Below are 18,199 nucleotides of genomic sequence, written 5' to 3'. Positions count from 1 at the left end.
GTGCATTTCAAAAAAGAGGACCTTGTTTCTACAGGTATACTTGCTTTTTTTTTTCTACAGGTATAATTACTTTTATCTTTATAAACTTGTAGAAGACACAAACAGGATCCAGAGAGATTCTGGAGTTGGTGAGTTTGAAAATGTCAAAAATTAACAAAAGGTGTTACTGCTTACAGGTCTATAAGCACACAGAATGTATAATCAGCTGTTTTTCCCATACAGCCTTAGAGAAAGGTAATATATTCAAGAGAGATGAGTCCATTTGAAATATTTAATTGCATAAAACAAATGTGTTCTGTACCTTAATATGTAACAAATGAACCTTATCTCAAACATTTTATCAAGTAGACTTTTTGATATTATTCTTTGACATTAAGCTGTAACACAGAACTTAATATGAGACTCTAGAAGTCTCTTATTAAAGTTTAGTGGTAACAAGAAATACAGAACCACTGGAAATCTTGAGTACATTCTTATTTAAGTAGTCCAAAAATACCCACTAAAATGAGTTTAATGTATCAGTACTGTTTCCTGGGTTTTGGAAAGGAAGACTGATGGGCATGTATGTATGTATATGTGATAACCACAAGTGAAGTGAATCAAGTTCTATATGAAAACTATTGGCTTGTGGTCTTCCATTTCATTGGATACTGAAAGAAGTATTTTTCCAAAGCATTCAGCTTTAAATCAGGATTAATGAATAGTGAGATCCTGGGAATCATGTAGCTTAGTTACTTTATTGGAGCCTATGAAGAAAGGAAAGCTTCTGTAAGAAAAGACCATCCTTTGGGAGCAGTGCCCAGAGGTACGAGGCCTGAAGCACTCCCAGCCCAGCTTAAAAAGGTGTCATACTGAATGGAGTCAGCTGTGATGGGGCCACTGAGCTTTTTGCTTACCTGTTTATTCCTGTCAAGACTAGTCTCTAGTTGAAGTTGGAACAGTGTCCTAGAAGAATGCAACCTCTAAGATCCCTTACAATTCACTCTTAATTGTTACTGCTTAGTTATCAGCTATGTGGAAACTGTAGACCTTGCTTATCTGGCGTGGTACCATTTTCTCTAAATTTGTTGGGACTTATGCTCATCTGGGCAGTTTAACAGCAGTTGTCTTTTGCTCTCTCAGAAAAGGTTGGCCTGGTTTGGAATGCAAGCAAGACGGCCAGAGCCGTGGAGCTGCTCCTGTGGGTGCACATGGCCTGGGAGCAGCAACCCTGCATGTGATGTGAATGTTAGTCAGGTTTCCTGGCTCTTGTGCAGGTAAGGCTATGAAGACAGCCAGTACACAAACAATTTCAGATGTTTTTCAGCAACACAGGTCATTCAATTAATGGATGGTCACTTTTATATCAACTCTTTATTTCCATACTATAAATGCTTTTAATTTTCACCTCAGTGTTACCCATCTGTCAGAAGACTACAAAATCCAGAACAGAAACTTTGTGAAGCTGCTGTGGAATCACCCCTTGGGGAGGGTGGGGTGTTTAGTCTCTCTTCAGTACAGAGATGGATTCTGTTCTAAAATGTAAATGGGTGGTTTTCCAAACACCATGACCTGGCAGCTGACTGGTACATGGTTTCATTGGCAAGTTTCCAGTATCTCTCTCGCAAAAGGAATGCTGCACTTTTTGGTTGTCTCTGACGAGTGAAGATTCCCTTTTTGTTTCCCAATACTCTTGTTGGTCCTAGAAACAAGGCACAAGTGTTTCAGATGAGTTCTGGTGGGCCAAATTGCAACCAATCTGGAGCCAACCAAGCTGTGCAATACTCAGAAACGTCTTAATACAGTTCAGGCTTACTTGGTATATGAAGTGGCCACCTAATCGGTTAAAGATTAATACTGTCACTCCCAGAACATCTCAGTCCCCAGTGTGTTCGTTTTTTGAATGGTAGCAGGGAAAATACCTAAAATTTTAACTTGTAGAATAAGGTTTAAAACATTATAGTGGCCCTGAAAAGATTTCATCTTTCTGGAGAAACAACTCTGTTGTTAGGAGCTAGAATCCCAACCAGTTGTGGGTGCCCAGGTGGGATCTACTAGTAGATTTCTTTCTTTCTTTCTTTTTAAGTTTTATTTATTTATTTATGATACAGAGCGGGGGTACAGGCCAGAGGTGGAGGGGCAGAGAGGATTCACCAGAGAGAGTAGGGAGCAGAACAGGCAGATTGCCAAAGTACACTGCTGAGGGGAGCACTGGGCGGGTCAGGAGAGGTCTGCCGCGCCATGTGGGTCACCTCTGAGGCTGTGGCTAGAACTTATGCTGAGGCAACTGTGGCTAGCCTCCTAGTGCTGCATTTTATTTAACCTCCTGCCCCACCTGGGAGGGATTTCAAAGCCCTCCTGGTAGACTGCTGGCTGGGTCCCCACAGCTGCTGGCTGGTCTGCCAGAAGCTGCAGCCAGGAGTGAGCAAAGCTGGCACAGCTGTGACAGCTTCTCCTAGGGTACATTCTCTCCTCCCCTAATGAGACGATGGCTACTACTCATGGAAAATAGGTCTTTCCTACCAAGAAGTTCAAGACAATGGGTAATTTTTTCCACAATAAATGCCAGTCACTGGACAAACACTTCATTTGTTAGAATCCCTACCTGATGGCACAACAGGTTAAGTGCAGCACTGTGAAGTTATCTGTAGCCACCACAGTATGAATTTAATCCCCACCAGGGAAGTGACCCACATGGCACAGCAGACAGGAGTGTCTTGCCTACTGCTCCCCTCAGCAGTGTGTTTCAGTAGATCCGCCTATTCTGCTCCCCACTGTTGTCTCTGGTGAGTCCTCTCACCCTCTGCACCTCTGGCCTACACCCCAGTTCTTCTACACAAAGATAAATTTAAAAAAATAATAATAACAAAACTTGGGAAGCAGGCAGTTTTGATTATTGTTTGCTAAATGCAACTTAATCCTAGGAAGTTATGTAGCATTGACTGAGTCAACTTCCCACCCCTACCCCCATCTTATATCTAGTATTCTTGCAACCAAATCTCCAGAACTGAAAAGCTAATTTTAAATTATCAGAAATGCTGGTTTCGGAAACCACTGCTACTTACCCTGGTCAGTCATAAAATCTGCAAAATTCCAGATGAGCTCTCCAACCACATATTCTTTACGTTTTTGATCCAGGACCAAATGATATTGTTGTAGCACATTTTTCTGGTACTCTTCACTGAACATCAGAGGTGGATCCTGGAATTCAAGGAAAGAGATAGTTTAATAGTCAGGACTGTCAAAATTGTAAAGGTTAGATAAAAATAAAGATCCACATGATGATGACCAAAATATCTGTCCTTGGTGGGCAGCAGTGGCTGTAAGACTTGCTGGTGCTGGTACAAAGACAGCCAGGATATGACGTAGTATAGAGCAAAAAGGATTTTATAAAAGACCTTAATTAGTGACTGCTTTATTTATAAACATAATTTTGATATTTGCTTTACTTTTCCATCTCTACTCACTAGACCAATCTTAAAGTTGAACTACACTGGAAGTAAAATTGCATCTTTGCATAATATATTTAAAATTCAAGTTTTAAATATAATTGCCAGTGAAAATAGTGAGACTCGGATTCCTTTTTACCAGATCTGGGTAAGAAACAGCTTTTTAGCACATTCATCCCTTCAACAAATAATTATTTAGTATCTCTTCTATGGCACTGTAGATACAGTGATAAATAAAAAAGCAGAGTGTCCTTGCCCTCACAAGTTTTACAGTCTAGTAAGAAAGACAAAAAGTGTGATGTTGAGGATGAGTGCAGGGCAAGAGCTAGAGGGGGTTTGCGCAGGGAAGCTAACAGACTGGGGTGCACAGCAAGCTGCCTGAGGAAACTGCTGGGACTGCCAGCTGAGGAGAAGGCCATGTCGGCACACTCATTTGGTGAAGAGGTGTGTGTCACACACTAAGAGTCAATGATCTTTTAGATATTCTTGGATACAGAGTCTTCTGTGCTTATCTTACTTTGCTGGGCTCAAGTCTGAGAAGTTTAAGGATGTGGGATTTAAGTCACTTTTTTTTTTTTTTTTTAAAGATTTTATTTTATTTGTGCATACAGAACTGGGATACAAGCCAGAGATGTGGAGGGTGAGAGAATTCACCAGAGACAGAGTGGAGTGCAGAACAGGCAGATCAACGAAATACACTGCTGAGGGGAGCAGCGGGCGGGTCAGGAGAGGTCTGCCACGCCATGTGGTCACCTCCGGGGCAGGCGGGAATCGAACTCATGAGGAAGCGGCTTTAGATTCTCAGTGCTGTGCTTTAACCTGCTGCACCACCGGGGAGGGCCTTAAGTCACTTTTAAAAAACCTGTTGGCTGTGACTTTCTTTTCCAATAGGAAGGATTAAAATGCTGTATAATAGGATGAACTGAAAATAGAACGAAAACCTGTAATTCAGGCAGGTTTTTTTTCCAGTTCTGAAAGTAAATTGGACTGCAGGGCAAGAAGTAGATTTCCTTTGTGTGTGTGTTTTAATAATATATTAGTTTATTTTAAAATCATTTTGTGCCTTTTCCCATCTCAGTTGTAATCCCCTGGGCTTCCCATCACCAAATCACCTGGGTGCCATCACCATAGTCCATGCACTTCCCTCCCTCCACCGTTTTTGATCCCATTCCCCACCCTACCCCCGTAAAATGTCTCTGGTATATAGTTGTTCATTATTACTATTATTTTCTCCCCTGGTCCTTTATACTCCTGGTATGAGTGAAACCATCCGGTATTTTTCCTTTTCAGATGACAGTATTTTTTTAGCAATAATGTGTTTTTTTTTTGTTTTTTTTTTTTTAAATCAAGGTGTGTATGTATAATGCTACTGCATTGCCCACAGTGTAGGCTGCACTGGGAAACCAGGACATGCATGGGACACACTTCATGTCAACGTTCACTTTATTGCGGTGTTGTGCAATGGACCCATGGTAACTGAGATGGGCCACAGAACATTTCCATCACTGCAAAGGGTTCTATGACTGTGGCCTGGGTTCTCATTTTCTGAAAAGTTCAGCTGGCTACCACTCAAAGAGCGAGAACAATTTTGCATATATAGTCTTCATGTTTCCCCCATTTTACCTGTTCACAGCAGTGGGTAGCTGCTCAGCATAGCAAGGAGAAGCATATTAAGTGTTTCCTCTGGGAATCCCAGCAGTGTGACAGGTAAGTGTGAGGTGGCTGGGGCAGGTTGAGAGGCTGAGCGTCAAGAAGCCACATGAAAAAAATCCCCACAAGACAAAGCAGCATATCTTTGGCGAAAAGATGAATCAAGCAATGAGAAAGCTAGTGATTAAACCTTGCTCCAAGATTTCACCCATTCCTAAAACAAATATTTAGTGCCTGCTGTGTGCCTTTTCAGAAACTGAGAGCCCAGGCCACAGTCTAGAACCCTTTGCAGCGACGGAAATGTTCCGTGGCCCATCTCAGTTACCGTGGGTCCGTTCCACAACACCGCAATAAAGTGAACGTTGACATGAAGTGTGTTCCACGCATGTCCAGGCTTCCCAGTGCATGCGAAAGTTGTGTTTCCACTACACTGCAGTTTACACTGTGGGCAATGCAGTAGCATTATACACACATACACACCATAATTTTAAAACACATTATTGCTAAAGAGTACTGTCATCTGAGCTTTCAGCAAGTTGTGAACTTTTTCTACAAATTTTCAGTTTGTAAAAATCTAAGTATACGCACAGCACAGCACAGCAAAGCGCAGTAAGATGCGGCATGCCTGCACCTGCGCCGTCCACACGGGAGGCACCAGCCTCACATGGAGATTGGGACAACACATGCTACTGGTGTGCCTGGAGTGATGAAGCATAATCCAGTTTTAAATTGAAATAGCCACTGTGGCTAGGATTAGACAATGCAACATCACTTCCATTAAAACAAAGGAAATCTACATCTTGCCCTGCAGTCAAATTCACCTTCAGAACAGGAAAAATAAACTGCCCGAATTAACAGGTTTTCATTCTATTTTCAGTGCATCCTATTACACAGCATTTTAATCTTTCCTGTTGGAAAAAGAAAGTCACAGCCAACAGGGTTTTGTTCTCTCCTAAGTGGCTGAAATCCCACATCCTTAAATTTCAAAAACGAGCCCACCAAAGCAACAGTAAATAACAGAAGTCTCTTGCATGATGCCCATGGTCAGACTAAGGAGTGCCAAAGACATGATAGTACCCGGTGAGAAATGCTATGGAGACTGAGCAGAGGAAACTTTACTCCACCTGCAGCAAGTGGGGTACACCACAGGGACATGAACACAGAATAAGAGTCCATTTAGTTGGTGACTATAGTGAGTTCTAGGCGGAACCCAGGCCAATGAGCAGAGTGAAGAGTGCAGTGTGCATAGGTGAAGGCAGAGGACAAAGACCTGAGAAAGGAGTGAGCGAAGGATGGCAACTGCCTTCAGAGCCAGGGGAAGCCAGTGACAAAAGGCCCTGGGTGTAGACAAGTTAGAAGACCTGTTAGGCGGCTAGTAGGAGACTGCTCTGGGGGCCACACAGGGCAGAGACCTGAGTCGTGGGCAGCTGCAAGTGCAGTGGGCAGGCTGTGATCAGTACAAGACACGGGGAAGGATGTTTTTAGCTCTGGGCAATGAGCAGTATCACTGTCCATTCACTACTTACCTGGTGAAATCCTGCAATGGCATCTGCTCCGTACTCGCTCTGAATGATTGGCTTCTGATAGGTTTTATACCAGTTCTCAAACTGGGCTGCCAGTTGCAGCTGAATCACCTCTAGGTGCCCATAGTCATGATACCAGGAGTAGTAACTGTTCACGCAGATGACGTCCACATATGGTGCCTGGAACAAGAACAGTAGAGCTAGTTCAAAAAACCAGATTGTAGAATAGTCAGGACTAGTTTTGGCATACAAAATGGGAGATGCAGGAAGTGATTTAAATGCTCACATGCGCTGCTGAGAAGTGACCTGGATGGGGCAAGTCCATAACTCACCTGACGTCCCCCTAGCTGCAGGCTGGGCACTGTGAGCTCAGACCAAGCAGATGCCCGATGAGCTGGCTTCGGCAAAAGCCCAGGTTCTAACTAGATTGGTTTTTATTCTTCCTGGGCAATGCTTCCCCACCTATCTCCCCTCTCTGTCCTGGAGAATTATTCCCAACTGAGGGACAAGATTCCTTACAAAGAATCTTGGTTCAACATGCTGCCCCATGAGCTGGTGCTATGGGCCAGAAACTGGTTGGAAAATTCCCCATGGGAAGGACTGCTGAGATGAAGGAGCAGGGCTATAAGTCTAAGAGGTACAGAGCTCAGGTCTGCACAAAGAGACTGGACAGCCCAGCTGGTATCTAGTGTCACTTGAACTGATGCATCTCCAAAGCCTGCACTGGGCCTGATATGTTCTGTCTTTTCCTAAATTATGGCAGGAAGGTGCAGGCAGAAGTTAGAGAGGTGCCTTTGGATGGACAAACAGTTCACCACCCACCAGGTGAATCCGCAGCCTTCTAAAGAACCCAGGCACAGGTACCCAGGCAAAGGCTTTCCTGATCACACACAGGACTAGCACAGGAAGCCAGTTTCCAAGAATGCCACAGCCAGCCTTGTGCCACACTGTGTTCTTTGAAGGTGTGTTCTTGAAAGATGGCAAGATAAAAATTTTTTTTTTCATTCAGGTTAAAATCAGTGTTCACAATTTACATTTGTACATTTGTAGCAATTCATTTCTCATCCACCCTCCCCTTAGATAATCTCCCTGTAGCACTTTCCTTTGAAGACCTAGCCTTCAATTCTCTAGGAAAGGAGAATTCTTTTGTAACCATCACTTCTAGCTTCAGTACCACTGAACTGTTTCAGGGAGCTGTTGTGGCCAGGAACAGTGAGGGAGGCTGTGTGGTCCAGCTGGATAGTGAGCCTGTCCCTTCCATTCTCAGCAGAGGGGCTGGCTGTAGTCAGTGGTTCCCAAAGCCAGTCATGGTGGAATCAATGAACCTTTTTTAAAACTGATATTCCTGCCCTAAATTTACTAAACCAGAATCCAGAGATCTATGTTTTAAAAAGCTTCCCTTAGGGATTGTGAGAATCAACCAGGTTTGAGGAACACTGGGCTAAGGCACCTGTGAGGTCTTTAAGCTGCTGCCATTTTATGAGCATGTTAAATTGAGGTGTAAAAAATTTGAATCTGAGCTAAAAATGAATTAAATCTTCCCCTTCCTGCTTTCTTGGATTTAGGAAGTCATGGTGCCTGGTGGGTAAACATTTCTTCCCAGCAGTTCATTTTAGCAAGCATCAGGGCAGGACTAGAGCACAGACAGAAGTGGTGTGGAGACCCCCAGGCTCACCCCCAGGTCTGCTTCATAGTTGGAGTTGGTCACAAAGGTCACAGGCCGGGAGGGGTCCAAGGCTTTGGTATGGGCAATCAGCGTCCTATCCACAGGGGTGGGGGCAGAAGATACAGGTGCTGTCAGTCCAGGCAGGGCTCTGGATGCCCGGCTCATCCCTTCCCCTCCCCGCATTTCCACCAAGACAAGACATCGCTCACTGCCCTACCTCGAAGTGCATTTCAGGTAAGGAAATGTTCCTCTAGCCCTTAGGCCATGTCCCCTAATGTCATTCTTTCTCCCTCCCAAAGTCTTACACCAGGGGAAAGGTCCTAGGGACTGCCAAAAACTAGGCTCTGAGGCTCTGAAAAAACTTGAAAATAGGAATGGAAGGGTGTGAATGAGGATGGGCTATTAATTTAACAGGGAATATGTGCCCAGTACCAGACACACACTAGAGACATGAACAGCTACGTATGGAGCTTCATGCATCAATGGTAGAAACTTCAGTGAGAAGTGAAGGCGGGTTACTAAGCGGGGAACACGGGGCTCTGAGACAGTAACGGCATATAATCGAGCTAGGGTAGTCAGCGACAGACTCAAGAAATGGCGTTCACCCTGAATGGTGCTAACTGAGGGCAGGTGTGAAGAAGCTTCTGACAGGGACCAGTGTGTAGGCAGGCCTTCCCAGCAAGTCACCGGCTCATTCCCTTCTCTTTCCTCACAGCTCCTTTTCTCCCCCCCTCACACTCGCCATCTCCATCGGGGCTTTTATCAGTAGAAGGCTGTGGTTTCTACACGTCAGGTCAGAAACCCTCACCCTCAAGCCCCTAACCCATAGTCTCAAACTACTTCTCAACTGCAGCTTCCATGCCCAGATTTGCTCCTCCAGTCTGGGCAGCTCTATCCACACCCTTCCCATCCCTGCAGCCCTAGAAATCTGCATCTCCCTCTCCTCCCCCCCAAAGCCCATCTGAAATCGCAGGCATCGGTTCCTAAGAACCTGTACTCCTTACAGCCTCACAACAGACATTCTGCCCACCAGCCCCAGTTCCACATCTCCACCCCATGGGCTCTGGGTCTTGTTTTGGGAGCTGGCCTTGGGGTGTGGGTGGGGGCCTCCACTCTGCAGAGCTTTCTGTATTTAACAGAAATGGCTCAGCTCAAAGTGCTCCACCAGCTGGGATGTGCTATGTGGCTATTGCGTCTACAGCATGTGAAATAATCCTGTCGGCTTCTGTGAGAGAGAGAGGAAGCCCAGGAGCACCCCAGGTGGCCAGCCTCTCGGAGATAGTATACCCCCAATAAGGGGAGTCCCCCACCTTGAAGTGGTGTTGCTGTCCTGGTCCCTAGGGGGGTGGGGGTAGGGGCGTTACCGGCATTTAGTGAATGGGGCCATGAACTTTAGTTCTGTACAACAAGTAACTTTAGAATAAAGTATGCGAGCCATTGAAAACCTGTTTATGTGCTGAGATAAGCCGATTCCATAAAGTGTAACTCCAAACCTGAAGCATCACAAAGTGGTTTTTTGAGTTTTCACACAAACCAAATCTCCCAAGAATGGTGAAACCATAAAAAGTGAGGGAAGATCATACTCAGTTTTGTTTGTAACTTTACCTAGCGGGTTTCAGTGCACACAGGAACGTGCAGCACTGGCGGAAAGGCTGCCCACGCAAGCTGAGGTGGCTGCCCCCATCAGCTCTTAGGGTGTGCTCTCAGGGCGATTCCGCTTCTAGGTGCAGGTCTGACCCTATGCTTGGTCTTCTAGTCAGGCCCATTCATTAGTGTGAAATGACTTTACATCGCAGGCCAATCACTACTTTTTAAAAATTTGAAGTTGTGCGTTAATACTGGACTTAGGTTAATACTTAGGTTAATACTGGATTTTGTTTCAGGTATGAAAGGGAGATGCTGGTTGGAACCAGCTTGGTTAGGAAAGCGTTCTGTCCTCTGAACCCACCAGGTATGGTGCACCCTTGAGTCTGGGCTGGGAGGGATGCTGACCACAGCACAAGCCCACCCCAGGGCCAACCTCTGCTCTCCCAGCTAAGTCCTACCCAGGCTGGGGGGGCTGATGATCCCACTTCTGACCCAGTCAGGGGGAGACAGGGACACTCACTTGAAGTATTCACCAGCAGGTGGCAAGTAGGAAGTGGGCTCGTTAGCCACTGACCACATCACAACAGCTGGGTGATTCTTGTCCCTGCGTACCAGCTCCTCCATCACCTCCAGGTGGTGCTGCAGGGACACGTTGCTGTAGCTCTGGCTGCAAGGCAAGGGGAAGGAAGGGGGGAAAGGGAATCCTTTAGGATCCGCCAAGCAGCGTGAGCTGAGCGCTATAGGTGCTGGGCACTCACGGCAGCACAATGCCCACACCAGGGCTCTCATCAATGACCACGATCCCATAGCGGTTACAGAGCTGCATCACCTCCTCAGCATAGGGGTAGTGGCTGGTACGGAACGCGTTGGCCCCAAGCCAGCGCAGCAGGTTGAAGTCCTTCATCAGCAGCGGCCAGTCGAAGCCCTTCCCTCGGATCTAGGAGGCAGAAGGCAGTGACCCCTTCCCTATTCCTGTCAGAGATGCACTTCTAGAGTCAGACCCCGCACGTCTCCCCATTAGATCTCTACCAGACCAAGCAAAGGCCCTACCAGGCAATTTAACTGCTCTAATCTACCCTCAGCCGCTTCAGGGGTTTGTGGAAGATAAGAGCATCCAAGGGACCCAACAGCCCCAACTCACGTCTGCATCCTCATGCTTGTTGACCCCATGGAAATAAAAAGGCTTTCCGTTGATGAGGAACTGGCTCTCTGTGACAGCCACAGTGCGAATGCCCACAGGGAGCGTGTAGAAGTCAGACACAGGCCCAGCGGCTGTCTGTGCGGTGAGCCTCACCTACGGAACACCAAGCACAGGGCAGGAGGCATCCCTGCTGGCTGGAGCCCCACACTGTCCACCCTGCAGCAGGAAGGCCCCTCATATGCCACAGCAGCCCGCCCATGGCAAGTAGGGAGTCTGCCATTTGCCCACCCTGACCCCAGGGGATGCTTTTCAAAATAGCCTCCCCACCAAAGGTTGAAAAAAACCAGGCTGGAAACACATCAACTCAATGGCCTAGGAAGCTCAGAGGATGATGCTTGCCTGTCCTGTCCTATGCCCCTGCTGATGCCAGGACCACTGGCTTGGGGCACAGGGCCTCTGGTAGCCCCAGAACAAACCACCATTACCTCCAATGAGTACAGGTAGGCAGGGTGCTCATGCATCAGGTATGGCCACCAGAGGTGGGCACTCGGCACCTGCAGCTGGCCCCGGCCTCCTGTCCCCTGGGCCACGACTTTGCCTTCCTCATCCAGAAGACACACTTCTAGCTGGAAATGTTCACTCCCCTGGACGGAAATCTGGTAGTTCACTAATCCTGCAGACAAGAGAGGTCAGATGAGGTGAGGAGGATGTGACCTGGGTTGTCCAGATGGGAGCTACGAGCACGCTGTAGCCACTAGAGACCCCAAGTGACAAGTTTATTTCCTGAGCTCAATCTGCAGCAAGAGGAGAATAAGTGAGGGCAGCACAGTGGGGAAGGAACAGTTTCAGGACTCCGCGCTATTCATCCTGAGTTATGTGATTAAGACAAGCAAGCTCCACCTCTCAATAGATCTCATTTCCTCACAAAATAGGGGTACACCAAGTGGGTAGTCCAGCTCAGACAGGCTGGATTTAGCTTCTTAGGTACATGGGGCCTGGTGATGGTTAAGAAATGCTGGGGAAGCCTTTTTGCTAGGGCATCTTTCCTAATGGGAAACAAGGCCGCTTGGATCTGGCTGAGGGCTGGATCTGGCTGAGGGCAGGCCCTGCCAGAGCCCTTACCAGTGTCTTGGTCCATGTCGGTGTTGACGGTGATGTCATCAATATAGGTGGTGGGCGTGGTGTACAGGAGCACAGGCCGATGCAGCCCCGCGTAATTGAAGAAGTCAAAGTTTGTGTTCTGGACAAAGTAGCCCTTGGGGTACCTAGGGTGGGGGAACAGTGGCCTCAGCTCATGCCTTGCCTCACCTTTGCCAAGGCAGCCCTACCCTTGATGGGGAGACCACCGGGGGAGGCGAGGGAAGCAGGGTGCTGCTCACTTTGTTTTATCGTTCTTGTAGAGGATGGTCCCTGGCGGCAGAGTGTGAGGGGTGAGTGTGTTGTTGATGGCGATGGTAATGCGGCAGGAGGACAGCGGCCCAGTCTGGACTAGCTTGCTAATGTCAGCCTCGAAGGGGAGATGGCCCCCTTCATGCTCTGCCACATGAACCCCATTCACCCACTGCAGACACAGGGAGGGAACAGCAAGCCAGAGCATGTGGAGGGGGCACTGCCATCTCAGGCATCCCCTCATGGAGAAGCACAGTACGTGGGGGCTGAGGGCCTGCCCATTGCCTCACCAGGGAGGAATAACAGTGGGAGTCGGGCACCCAGGGCAGCACCCGCCCACCAGCCCCACCCACTTTCCCCTGCACTGACCACAATGGCATGGTAGTGAGCGCTGCCAATCCTTAGCACCACTCTTGTGTCCAGGTCTTGGGTCCATCGCAGGGGCAGGGTTGCCTCCCGTTCGTACCACACCCAGCCGACAAAGCTGCGCAGATACCTGTCTTGGCCCACATCATTGAAGCTGGAGGGAACTGGCATATCCAGAGTGGGGCCAGACTGGGGAGAAAGGGCAGGCTCGGGTCCAGACTACAGAGGACTCTTAAGACCCAGCCCCAGGAGCTACTTTCCCAGAGACCAGGCCCCCAGAAACCCTGCCAACAGGAAGAAGGCTGAACAAGATGACTTTCTCCCAGACCCTGGGGTTCCAGGTCACCCCATCACTATTACTCTTTGCAGCAACTGACCAATGTCTTTTAAGGAGCTCACTTAATTCTCACAACTCCAAGAAGTGCACACCTGTCATTCACTCATTCAATAAAACGCAGAAGCGTTTTAGGTGCTAGGAGTAATACAGTGAACAAGTCAGGTGATGGGTGCTTTTTGAAAAAGAAAGCTCGGCATGGAGTGGAGAGTGGCAGGGACTACCTTGGGAGCCAGGGCCCAAGGGATACTCTCAGGACACCCTGGCAGAACTCCGTATACCTGAGCCCCTCAGAAAACCCCTTGGACCTCTACACTCTTGAACTAGTCAGGTGAAAGGTGAGGCAGGAGTGGGGCCTGTGGGTCAGTGAGCCCCCAAGCAGCCTGGGGAACATTCCTTGTATGTGGGACCTGCGACCCCCTCTCTCCCAGGAGGCAGGAATTTCCAACGTCCACCAAGCGGTATCGCCTCTTGCAACAGTCCTGACACGGAGCTGCTGAGGAGTGGTCAACTGCTAGGATGGTTTGTGTTCCTGGGCTAGCAGGGTCAGAAGTTCATGCCGGGCGCACCGGCGACTGCATGGAAGGGGTGAGCCACAAGCCACAAGCCACAACCCAGACTGAGGACAAAAAGGCACACTGGAGGAAGATGATCAGCTGCCGCAGCTTTCAGGAAGGCTGGCAGGGGCCGCTTTAGAGAAAACTGACTAGAGCACTTGCTGGCGATGGGACCCTTTACTTGCCCGCGGAATCTTGGACGGGAAAGACCTCAAAGGCACCTAGGAGAGCTCCGCCAGATGGGCGCACCCATTTGCCTCAGCCCCTCTTCTGGTCTCTGGCCACAGAGAGAGGGGCGACCTGCAGTGGAGTCGTTGGCTGGCTGGGGCCAAGCGCGGTCCTCTAAGCCGAACTTCGCAACCAAAGTCCTTCCTTGCAGGGTGGAGCCGGCCCCGTAATGACCAGAGCTACCCACCCACCCGCCGCTCTCAGCCGCAGACAGCGCCCAGGCTCAGTCCCCCGCGGGGGGGCGGGAGCAGGGGCCAGAGCGGCGGCCCTTCCCGCAGCCCCGCGTGCCGGCCCCAGCTCTCCGCCCACTTCCTGCGCCGCTTTCCCGGTCGGCCAGGCACCGCCTCACGCCCCTTCTTTTCAGCCACCTCCAGGCCTGCGGCTCGGAGGACGCCGGGGAGGCTCGCACTCGCGCCACCGGGCCTCCAGGGGCTCCCCGCCCAGGCCCGCGCCCGGTCCCCCGGAGGCCGCACCTCCCGCAGCGGCGCCCGGTACCACTGCTGCTCGAAGCCCTGGCGCCGGTTATCCGAGAAGTCTGCGCGGAAGCGCCACAGGCCGTCGAGCTCCCTGCGTTCCCGCGACGGGCTCTCCCGGGGGTACAGCATCCCGCCCTGCAGCGCCAGCCCGCAGCCCCAGAGCAGGGGGCCAAGCACGGCCCAGGCCCGCGCCGGCCGCCGGGCCATAGTTCCCGCAGGGTGACTGCGGACCTCCGGGAGGCGCAGTCCAGCGGGGCGCGCGGCCGCAGCCGGGAGGCGGGCCGGGGGCGGTGCCAGGTCACGTGCTCCCCTGACGTCTCCCGCCGGTGGTTTAAAGCCAGAGCCAGGCGGGGGGCGGCCTCGGACCCCGCGCTCCCCCGCCTGCCCGCCCGCTCTAGGGCGACCGAAGATCGCTCTGCGCTAGTGAGATCGCAGCCCTCCAGCCGCAGCCCTGAACAGAGAAGTCGGGGGGCCTGAGCCTCCCCACCGTGCCCGCGCGCCCTCTGCCTTCCTGCCCCCCACTCCCCGGCAACTCCCGCCCCAGGCGCCGCGCTGAGGAGGCTGCGCCGGGCTTTCATTTTTCAAAAAGGCTCGGTCCTGGAACACCAGGTGCCCACGTGAGGCCTCTACCTTGCCTGGCCTCCTCACCCTTGGCCTCGCCCCTCCTCCCCGGTTGGCTGACCTCCCACAGAGCGGACTCCCTTCTGGCCTTCCTGGTGTAACATAAGCAAAGAGAGGGGCTTATGGTCCAGTAATCTTGTAGTCGGATCCCTGCCATTTTGCAACAGGAATAAAACCCCAGACTGAAAATTAGGAATAAGGGGGATTGAACTCTACTGAAAATTCCATTCCTTCTCCAAGACTGCTGCATCAGTAGATTGTATTTCCTCTCTGATTAATTAGTCACAAAAGGAATTATGCTGACCCTAGATTACTCACAATCTCAAGAAAATTTCCTTGTAAGGAGGTATGTTGTGAATCACCACAGCTGTCTGAAATCTGAGGTGGAAACTTAGTTACAGACTTAAAAAAGGACGCGCAGAGCAATATTGCACAAAACAATGTACTATCAGGTGTAAAAGAACCCAAACCTAAGGTCAGTTTCACTCAGAAACCTCTCCCAGGATGTCTAATGTAGTGAAAATTCAAGTTACCCTCCTGAGAGAGAAAAGAAGCCCGTCAGCAAAGATTTTTCTCTCCTCTAGTTCAATGAACCTCCCCCACCCGGCAGGCCTGCATGGCTCCCCATTCACCACTTCGGTTTGTGTGGTTCACAGAGATTCCACTTATCCTGACTAGATCTTTCTGGGTTGTTTCTCTTTTTTGTTTTAATTTATTGTTATTACGTACCTGGAGCCTGGACTCATTATGCGATTTGACTGTGAATCTATTTTAGACTGCTTTTCGGTAATATCCCCTATCCCTCAGGCACTTCTGCCCATACACCTGCTTCCTGGGCCCACAAATTCGGGGTTGTTTTGGACGCCACAGCATTCTTTCTCTTGTTCTGCAGGCCGTGTCTCCAAGCTTGCTCAGATGCCAGCTCTTTGATTTCCTCAGTCAGAAGACACCTCTCCTTCCTACTGTGGTAGGTGTCCTTGCCTGTGTAGTCTGGAGTCTGACATGGAGTCCTGGATGTCTGGCCTTAGGCTAACCGAGACACATCTCATTGTTCTAAGCCCAGAATGATGTGGGTCCTGCTACCCTCCCATCCCACCCCCCATCCCCTATGAGGGCATTATCATTTGGGTAAAGGTCACCTGGAACACAGGGAGGGTAACCATTGTATTCCTACTACTTGAGGACAATAATAACAGCATTCCTCCTGAGAAGACCCTCTGCTAAGGGATTCTTAGCTGTGAAAGACTATACAATGAGTTATTTTTATGTGTACAGATGAGGAAATTGAGGCTGAGAGAAGTGAAGTGACTTTGTCAAGGTAACACACCCAAAGCTACATCGACCATTGTTGATAATACATTCACCCCTCTTCTTTCCCAGGACTCTGCATCCAAAGGACTTTCTGATGTCTAGGACAGAAAAGTAATGACATGTGCCCCCCTGGTGGTGGAATGAAGCAGTGCACAGATCCATGGGTAAGATTGCTCCTGACAAGTCACAGAACACTCAGCTGACCAAAGCACTAGTCTGATACTTCTCATTATGATGTTGTTTTTTTTTTTAAAGATTTATTTATTCATACAGAACTGGGGTACAGGCCAGAGATGCGGAGGGTGAGAGAATTCACCAGGGATAGAGTGGGGAGCAGAACAGGCAGATCAACGAAGTACACTGCTGAGGGGAGCAGCGGGCGGGTCAGGAGAGGTCTGCCACGCCATGTGGATCTCCTCCGGGGCAGGCGGGGATCGAACTTGTGAGGAAGTGGCTTAGGCTTCTTTTGCAATGCATTAACCCAGTGCGCCACCAGGGAGGGCCCTCATTATGATGTTTTTAATAGATAAATTTTATTGAATTTTCAAAATATCACAATTAGGTCTTGAAAATGATTAGGCATCTTGTTTCCATAATTGAACAACAAGTAGATCTTATTTATCAGACTGCTAATCAGTTTCTTGTTCAGATATGTAGATAATATACAAAAGTTTTCTGATATCTTTGAGTGTAACTCTTGTGACTTGCTCTATTGAAGCAGTTGGATTTGATGCCAATAACTTTATGAGTTTGAGATATTGAACATGCCTATACACATCTTAACCCTGCAGGTACATTTATTCATTCAAGAAATTTCAAATGTCAATAAGAGGCCTACTCTCCTAAATAAAGACAGTGATGGGGAAGTGAACATACACACCCTCATCTTGTAATGGAAAATCAGTGGAACACCCTTGGTCATGTGCTGTATTTAGATATGAATTGCTGTCTGTGGCCAGTTCCCTTTTTTCTTTTTCTTTTGTTTCAGGGTTCATATTGCAACCATTAAACCAAGTGTGGGTTTTGATTCCAATTCACATATTTAGGAAGATAAAAGCAAATTATGATGTATTTATATGGATGAAAAGTAAAGGCTTATGGTTAATCACATTGTAGTTTTCCTATGTTAGCCACCGGTCTTCTAGTCCTTCTGGATGCCCCACAGGGTACCTGCACTTTTCTTGAGTTGAGCAACCTCATCATCTTTCAGCTTTTCATTGTTAACACTGGTTAATTCCCAAGGATTCTGAGTCCATGGGCAGCTCAGGAAGATTTTCATTTTCAGTGCTCTACATCCCTTCCTCCATTGTTGACATTGAATGACTCCTGGAAAGATTTTTGAACATGGATTCAATGCATTCAGCTGCACATAATCCAGTTGGTGTGTCCTTTAGCTTGATGACTTAATTGGCACTGTTATCGCCATGTTGTCCAGTTCCTTCCAGTTTCACGATCATTGTTCCCATTCAGGATTCAGTTCCTAGAGAGAAACACCTGTCCCATTTACTCCACTCCACACAGCCAAGACAGCGCCTGGGATGAATGTCAAGGTTTTTAGCCATAAAATAGCAAAAACCTAGTAGAGTTCAGATTAAACCCACTTATCACCACATGGTACTTGGGTGATCCACTTGGTTTCCAGGTAGCATGTGAGACTATCTGCTGGGATGGAAACCACATTGATGACACAATCAGGACTGTACTTGATAATCTGAGGGACAATAATTTGAAGACATGGACTCTCTTCTGCCCCAGATTGAGACAATTTTCTCCCTCTTGTTGGCAGACTCCCACCAGTCCTACCACCACAATCTTAAAATTGGCAGTCAAAGAGTAACCTTTATCTACCACAGTGTTAGGCTGTGCTCCCATGTGGGAGATCCACCATTCTCCTTTGAGTTTATCTTCTAAAAAAATCCAGA

At 48.7% G+C, this 18,199-nt stretch overlaps 1 protein-coding gene across 2 annotated transcripts; it reads right to left on the bottom strand.

Annotated features, from left to right (window-relative positions):
- Positions 1-19: 19 nt before the first annotated feature.
- Positions 20-14,609, bottom strand: GUSB (glucuronidase, beta). Of its 2 annotated transcripts, XM_004688038.2 has the most exons (12): positions 14,343-14,609; positions 12,754-12,939; positions 12,375-12,556; positions 12,118-12,260; positions 11,481-11,668; positions 10,996-11,148; positions 10,613-10,791; positions 10,375-10,521; positions 8,277-8,361; positions 6,605-6,781; positions 3,045-3,180; positions 20-1,681 (listed from the first exon to the last, which is right to left on the bottom strand). In XM_004688038.2, exons 1-12 carry the CDS (start codon positions 14,550-14,552, stop codon positions 1,515-1,517), a joined length of 1,953 nt encoding a protein of 650 aa, XP_004688095.1. In that variant the 5' UTR covers positions 14,553-14,609; the 3' UTR covers positions 20-1,514. The 2 variants fall into 2 exon arrangements, with proteins under 2 accessions (XP_004688095.1, XP_012584564.1); XM_012729110.1 differs by lacking the exons at positions 12,118-12,260; positions 12,375-12,556; positions 14,343-14,609 and having other exon boundaries at positions 12,754-12,820.
- Between the last annotated feature and the right edge of the window lie 3,590 nt (positions 14,610-18,199).

Source organism: Condylura cristata, unplaced genomic scaffold, assembly GCF_000260355.1.
Source record: "Condylura cristata isolate star-nosed mole 26May11 unplaced genomic scaffold, ConCri1.0 scaffold00024, whole genome shotgun sequence".
In the NCBI taxonomy this organism is placed as follows: Eukaryota; Metazoa; Chordata; class Mammalia; order Eulipotyphla; family Talpidae; genus Condylura; species Condylura cristata.
This window is presented reverse-complemented; position numbering and strand designations above follow the sequence as displayed.